Here is an 8,011-nt window from a genome sequence, read left to right on the forward strand (position 1 = left end):
AGGGCTTAGAATATAATTCATTGGATGTGAATATAAAGCAAACCAGAGAGATCTGGTAGGTATAAAATTACCCCAGTTAGGCAGTGGCCGATTAAGGATGTGGGTGGTCTGTGGGGATTTTTTTTTGTGGTCGGAAGGTGCCTTTGGTTGCGTTCAGAGCTACATTAACAACGCCAATGGATAAAGTGTTGTTTTATCAGCAGTGTCAACCATTTATTAATGTTAATGTTGGCGACCACAATTTAGCCAAAAAAAAAGGCTTTCTGAGGGATATTTGATAAATCCTAACTCTATTCTATAAGTAATACTGATCCAAATAAGTAAAATGGATTAAACTTAAAAATTTCTGTGAGCTCTGGGGGGGATTTTAATCCCCCAAACCCCCCCCTTGCTGCGCCACTGCCACTGTATGTATCCCTCACAACTAAGTGGCTCATAGCATTCAATAGTTCTTGCAGGAGTAGTTTTGGTTTTGCAAATCTTCTCTTTGTGGTAATCATAATTTCAGCTGACCCTATCTCCAAAATTTTCGTTGTTGGCTTGATTCCACTCCTTACCCATCCCTCCTAATTAATTTGCAGATGACAGCACCATCACGGGTAATGTTCCTCTTCTCTTGCCTCATGATGCTGATTATGCCATCCTTGAGATTCTTCTGTCTCGATGAGGCTGAGGACATTATGAGTGTGATCATTATGTTGACAACTGCACCATATTTCCTTTTCTTTTGCAGGTAATAATGATTCTTTTACATTTATGTGCTTGATAATTGAGATGTTTGTGAAGAAGATTCTGCTAATGATAGAGTAGTTGCACCACGGATAAATTATGTGGGATGAATGCATCATCTAAATATACAACTAGTGTCTTCACCATTTTAGTGCCAGCCTCTTTTACCTGGTACATCACCAAGAGTGCCTAGGCTTTTTTGACTACGATTTTACTCAGAATTTTTACAAAAATTCCACTGTAGATGTTTGAAGATACTTTTTTTAATGTACTCTTCACTTAGTGTTACTTCAATGAGTAACAGGGAATTTTTTCTTTGTTTCTTTTTATCATATCTCCTTTACATCTGTTGCGCATGTGCGAAAGTTTGGGATGTTTAAAAAATAAGTTAAATCCTTCTCGGACTTAAATTTTTGTCAGACTTAACCTCTCTCTGATTCTATCACAATTCAGATGTATCAATAGCTTCTAGGTTCCTCATTCAAGGCTTCAAAGTGTACAGGATGCTAATTCATCACGTCTAGTGAAGTTGCTCTCAATTTAACTAATTTCATTGGTGGTAGTCCCTTCATGGTTCCTTACGACACTTATTTTTTGGCACTTCCACTTTCTGACTAGGTTGCTACCAGCCCTGACTTCTCCTCTCCCCTTCCTCTTGCTGGATTTCTCCTCTGCAAAACCCTGCTGGCTTTTCCTCTTTCCCTACAACCGATGACCCTGCACACTTCTCCTAGCTCTGCCTCTCTCACTTTGCTCTGACTGAAGAACATGCCATGACAGGAATATTGGTACATAGTCTGAGAGCATCATCAGTGCATTTTTTTCTATTCTTCTAACAATAATTATCTAGTTAGCAATTTAATTTTTAGTTGGGGATTGTGGTAACTTAGTGGGTTGAGTGCTTGGCAGCCAATCGAGGGGTCCCAGGTTCAAATGCCAGGTGAAGCCTTCAGACATCCCTATTCAAAAATCCTTGAAGTGAGAGGTGACCTAGGGAAAGGAATTGACCCCCCTACCCTGAATGTGTGATCTTCACATGTCCGTGGCCTTGTCTGGTGTGAGCTCTACCCTCACCTATCCTAGCTAAACTTTGGATTACATCACTGAGGGAAAAAATAAATGTATTTGCTGTTCTAGAAATTAACCCTAGTAGTATTTTGTTTTTTGACTCATTACAGCTTTCTGTCAATTTTATTCATGACAGTGTGCATTGCTTGCCTATCCCATTGGAAAGGTGGATACTTTGAGGTAGGGAAGGGAGAAAAGTAAGAAAGGTATGTCTAGGTTGAGAGGCTGGGGAAGTGATAGGTTGACAAACCAATGAACTGTTAATTGGATGACAGATAATCAAAGCTCCACTGTATATAAATATTAACATTAATATAGTTGGTGGGAAAAATTTCCCCTCGTCATTGTTGAAGAGCTCTTGTTCAGCACTTGAAGGAAATGTATGTAATCTATCAAAACATAGCATATTACATATTATTCATATAACTAAATCCTATGTCTTTCCATTTTAGGGGATTTAAAACTGTCGGACCATTTGTTGTCATGATCTACAGAATGGTGATGGGAGATCTGCTGCGATTTGTGTCAATTTATCTCATGTTCGTTATGGGCTTTTCACAAGGTGGGCTTGATATTAGAAATTTAATGTTCCCATTGTTAGATTCCATATCTGCTACATTTATCTCTTGTTTGAGCTCATAAATTGACAATGCATTTATCACTTTCAGCATACTATATTATTTTCCTGTCATATGATAATCCAAACACTCCTGAGGGAATTGATGACTCTAGTTCCAATCCGATGCCTAGTCCCATGGAATCTGTAATGGCCATGTTTCTGATGTCTTTGACTAACTTTGGAGATTACTATGGTGCATTTGAAAAGACTGATCATCCATTTGAAGCCAAGGTAGGTGTATTTAACCATCATAAATATGGGAGGCAATGTGCAGAAAATGGTTCGGTGGCCAAACAAGGATAAAACTGTATGAGTAGACTAAGTCACATGTCATGAAAATTCAAAAAATTCTAACCAGCAGATTTTACTATACATAATAAGTTTGAAAAAAGTTCTTTGAAAGTGTTCATGTTGACCTCTGCTGCACTTGTGGTGTTATAATGTATATGTTACATGCTTGCTGTTCACTTTTTCATATCTTGGTTTGATCTAAAAGTTAGTTTGGGTAGCTGAAGATAGAGCTCACCCTAGATGAAGTCCTTTGCTTATTACTCCCTCACATTCAGGATTGAGGGGCTTAGTTCCTTTCCCTTTGCCATTTCCTTCTTTGATGATTTGTTTTTGGTAGTATTCTAAAGCTCCACCTAGGTTTTGATCTGTGCTTCTTTTAGATCAGCAGTCCAGCATTTACTCACCCATGTTTGTTGTTATTTATCTGGATAGTATTAAAGATAATACTAAGTTTTATTCATTTTATTTCAATCATGTATGCTTTCATTGCAGCTGTTGTTTGTGGTCTATATGGCAATCGTTGCCATTTTGTTGGTCAACATGTTAATTGCTATGATGGGCAATACTTATCAAAAGATTGCAGAAACTCGAAACGAGTGGCAAAGACAGGTAAGGAAAATATTTCAATAATTAATCGAAGAGCATCTATAATGATGTTATGTTATGACTTAATATGTAGTAGGTAATGGAGGTCAGGGTAACAACTGAGTACATGCAGCAGATATAGTGCAACAGCATAATTTCTCCTCATAAAAAGGAAACAGCTGAAATTTAGGACATATGTAATAGAAAAATGTTGGCCACTTAATTTATAGAGAAAATTTTTATCCCTCACCAGTATGCATCATGAATTTCCGCTGTAACAACCTTCTCTATTCATCGCCACTCATAATGTATGAATGTTCTCCAAGAAAGACACATATGCATAGTAATATATGATACACATTTGATTTTAGTTGTTTCAACGTTCATCATTTTTTATTCACATAACATCGTTCATCATTTTATTAGAATTTTCAGATTAAACCCTGCCAAGATCTTGTATTTTTCCTTGTGTCTTGGAGGTAGAGGCTGTAAGTAAATGTCATGTTGTACTACGAATAGGGGGATGTTCAAGTATATATTAAGTAAGCACTCCTTTGGGAGGGGTTGTGAAAAGTTTGCTTACTTATGGGGTTTGACAGATTCTTACTTTTGCTCATATGGGGGAGGAAGGGGGAGGGAAGGGTCAAAAATGAGCTTATGTAATACTTGAATGCTTGCAGAACTTGAACTTACTTTATCTAAATGTCATAGCAATAAATAGCATATAGTTGCCTGTGTGCGACTCAAATACATTCACTTGACTTGGATTAGGGTTACTTAAAAAACACCCACACCTATATAGGTAAGTGAGATATTCCACCAATCATAGCTCAGATTGTGTATAAACTGTGAGATCCATTTAAGAGTACATGTTCGCCATTGTGTATGTGTCTGTTGATAGACACTACCTACCTTATCCCTTGCTAGTGGCTACTTAATAGAAAAAAATTTGAATTTCTCAGCTAATAACTATGCTAAGTCAACTTAGGCCACTTTGAGTTGTTGAGAACAATTGTAGCTCTTCTCAAGTTTTCAACTCAATAGTTACACCTAGTTAAATGAAGGTAAGTTATTGCAAACGAGATGTAAAGCCCCATTCACAATAACTCAACCTGACATAGTTAGGCTTTTATAAACCAGACCAGTTAATGGCAAAATCCTTCAGTCACTCTAAAAATTGGTAGTTGATATTGAAATCAAATTTAGAGGACTAATGATAGTTTTTGGCTCTAGAAAGGGAAAACTGTCTTCCTTGCTTGTGTTATATTTCAGTAGAAATTTGAGCATTTTTCATGCAATGATTATCATAAGTCGTATAATTTCTTATGAACTTGTTGTGATCCAGTTGCCACTCTTATCAAGTTTAACTCCTTAGTGACATCAAGTTAAATGAAGTACTTGTGAACTAGGCCTTATACTGTCAAGTGCTCCCCATTGATCTTGGTTCTTAACTAATGAATTATCTAATTACAGTGGGCACGCATTGTATTGGTGGTGGAGCGTGGTGTCAGTCCAACAGAGAGATTGAGGAAGTTACTTGCATATTCTCAGCCAATGGCTGATGGAAGGAGAGCTCTTGTTTTGCGTCTGAATCAGACTGTAAGTAGAGTTTCTTGTTATTGTTAATATGGGGATGTAATATCATTATTGTGAGTACATGCTCTTGTCTTATTCCTCCGACAAAAAAAAATTATAACTTGAAAATAGCCTTGAATTAACATCTATTGAAGGCTGATAGATATTTTTGTTCTCTAGTCTTCAAATCAAACTCGTCTTTATGTAATTGTTAAGTTTTTGAAAATCACACACAAATTGTAAAATATTTCCATGTAAAAAAGGCTTTAATGGTAAGGCTTCTCGGCTACTCCTAGGCCTTGCACAATGTCCTTGGGTGGTTTGTTATTATTTACACCCTTTTGAGTGAATCCTTCTCCAAGTAAAAAGATCTCTCTAAATGAGTAAATGTACCAGAACACAGTCAAGGTGGCTAGAGTTGTCCCTTGACAAAAGAAATGGAGAAAGAACCCTAGTGACTGCACGTCATTTGGCCAATCCCTGTCTCCCATTTAATACCTACTACAATTGTATGGCCGTGCCATTATGTAAATGGCCTGCAGAATTTACTGCTCCTGTGACATTATCGTCATAATTTATGAATGGCTGCAGTTGGGACTTATTTTTCAATTCTCAATTTAATTGCACTTTAGTGATAGGGATGTCTACAGTGGGTGCTGTGGCAATCTCCAAGGGGTGCAAAACTTGCTGTGAAAACAGGAACAAGTATAAAATGTAAACTTTTGTCCAAAATACCCTACATTAGAAATTGGCAAAAGTTTTACCTTCTAAATTTTATATGTTAGTTTTTATTATATACATATGCATTTATTAGTACTCTAGCTTCATAATTATTCGTACAAGAGAATAAATGATTGGGGAGAGGGTGCTCATAATCAATCTTGGAATGTGTGAGCAAATCTTAAATATGCCTATGGTCTTATTATAAAATTCAGTGCATTATTGGTGGTAGAATGCCAGTTTTTGTCCAAAAATCTTACTTGCATAATTAATTTTGTTTTGTATTTATGCTTCACAATGCTTGGTAACTGTCATTCTGTGATTACGTAACCCACATAACTCCATTATAACATGTGCATATTTCAGTCCGTGGGGCTGTGCTTCAGGGAGTTTTCTCTCAAAATTTGCATTAATGGTGTTTCAGAGTAATGTTAGCAATGGCCAAATTTAAGAAGTTCTTTAAGGCAGGAAATTCACTCTTGTGACTGATAATGCATCTTTGAAAACTTTGTTTTCACCAGATAGGATAATTTCAAAAGTGACTGTGCTATAATTGATGAGGTGGGCAGTCACGTTGAGTAATTATAACTACACCATAGAGCAATGCACCCCAGACAAAATGGGTCCAGCTGATTCCTTGTCATGTTTACGACTGCAAAAATTTGCCAAAGATGTCTATTGTTTTATGGATGAATTGGCTATATTATCCTGTAGCAGCGAAATAATAATTGAAGAAATTGACGTGGACCCAGTGCTAAGCAAAACAAGTCCCTAGTCAACAAAGGTTGGCCAAAGACTTACCCTGCTATTATTCCCAAGCCTTATTTTGATATTAGATTTGCCATTATTGTAGAACATGAGTGTGTCATGTTTGCTTCTGCAGTCATAGTTCCTCCTGAGCTAAGACCTAGGATGCTTGCATCATTACATGAGGGTGATCCATGCACAGAGTGGGCAAAACTCAAGGCTGGGGATGTAGTATTTTAGCCAGACATCAATTTTAGGACATGAGCAATTTGCCAAATCTTGTGTATATTGGCAATGCACTATATTCGGTTAGTAGAATAAACGATGGAGAACCTAAAAGAACATGCCCATGATCCTGGAAAATTACTTTGTGAACAAGAGCGGAGACACAGTAATGTCATATTGAGTGAATTCAATTTTAATTATACAAATGAACCATCTTATACCGCAAGACTATGACTATGATATATGTATTATGATCAGGGGTGCCGACTTACAAAAAATTTTGGGGGGGCCCAAACCGGGGACCTAGTGCCCCGGTAAATTTTATAAGTAGGGAATTTTAAGTTTTTAAGCATTTTAGAAGAGTCAAATGATCAACATTAGAACCCTGATTACTCGAATCTCAATATCTGGACACTCTGGGGAAAATCAACAAGCCATACACATTTTTTCCTCACATCTGTAACGAATTTTTGGGGGGGCTCGGGCCCCCTCAGGCCCCATGGAGTCGGCGCTACTGATTACGATCATGATCGAATGTTGGATAACTACAGATATCTCTAATTTTATAAATCTTTATTGCTAAATTTTGTTCCTCAATTCCTCCTCCATCCCCTTTATTTCATGGCCCTTTATTTCCTATGCATAGTATATTTTCAATGCTTGAAAAAGTGATCAGTGCTGCTTAAAAGTTATTTTAGTGCATCTTTATATTTCTGTTTAATGTGCACATATCTTTTTGATGTTGTCTGTAGTTTTTCCTAAGTGGTCACTTATGAAATGGAAAATTGTGATTACAGGAAGCTGACAAGGAAGAGATGAAAGAGATTTTAGAAATGAAAAGAGTGCATGACCGTATAGTCAAACGAAGGAAGAGAGGGGCAAAACTTTTGGCTTCTCCATCCGGGACAGCTTCTGGGTCAGCGCTTCCTAGCCCATGCCCGAAAAAACGTTTGCAAGGAGATAGCATCCTTCAACCAAACTCCATGAACAATCAAGCTGCTTCACACATTAATAATCAGAATTCAGTTCAGCGATTTTGAGTTGCATGCACATATGAAAAGAGTGCAGCCAAATAAATGGTGGAATTATTTGAAGGAATTGTGTACAAGTGAAATGTGTCATTAATGTCAAATTTTCTTCTGCTTTTTAAATTCGATTGCATTGTTATTTTTGGCAGGAAGCAAATGTGCATAAATTCAATTAAATTAGCTGGACTCCATGACTTGATATTCTAATTTGTTTTATTTTTCAACCTCATACATACCAATATACCTTGGTCTGTCAAGGAAGCTGATATAACTTCAAAACCCACTCTATTCATCACTCACCTTAACTTACTTCCCTTTCTTTGACATTTTTCTACCTGTTTCACTATAGATTCTTGTGAAATCAATAAGATCAATGAGCAGATGAAACTAACATTTTATTGGAATTTTACTCTGTCTGGAGTTT

General features: G+C 36.9%; 1 protein-coding gene across 3 annotated transcripts in view; it reads left to right on the forward strand.

Annotated features, from left to right (window-relative positions):
* Positions 1 to 7,786, forward strand: part of LOC124154144 — a 37,115-nt gene extending 29,329 nt beyond the window's left edge. For all 3 annotated transcript variants that reach the window (XM_046527680.1, XM_046527679.1, XM_046527678.1), the window contains exons 11-16: positions 582 to 733; positions 2,250 to 2,359; positions 2,466 to 2,647; positions 3,200 to 3,316; positions 4,766 to 4,891; positions 7,357 to 7,786. In XM_046527680.1, the coding sequence (XP_046383636.1) occupies positions 582 to 733; positions 2,250 to 2,359; positions 2,466 to 2,647; positions 3,200 to 3,316; positions 4,766 to 4,891; positions 7,357 to 7,599 (930 nt within the window). In that variant the 3' untranslated portion in view covers positions 7,600 to 7,786. The remainder of the gene's footprint in view (positions 1 to 581; positions 734 to 2,249; positions 2,360 to 2,465; positions 2,648 to 3,199; positions 3,317 to 4,765; positions 4,892 to 7,356) is intronic.
* Positions 7,787 to 8,011: the final 225 nt, after the last annotated feature.

Source organism: Ischnura elegans, chromosome 2, assembly GCF_921293095.1.
Source record: "Ischnura elegans chromosome 2, ioIscEleg1.1, whole genome shotgun sequence".
Lineage (NCBI taxonomy): Eukaryota > Metazoa > Arthropoda > Insecta > Odonata > Coenagrionidae > Ischnura > Ischnura elegans.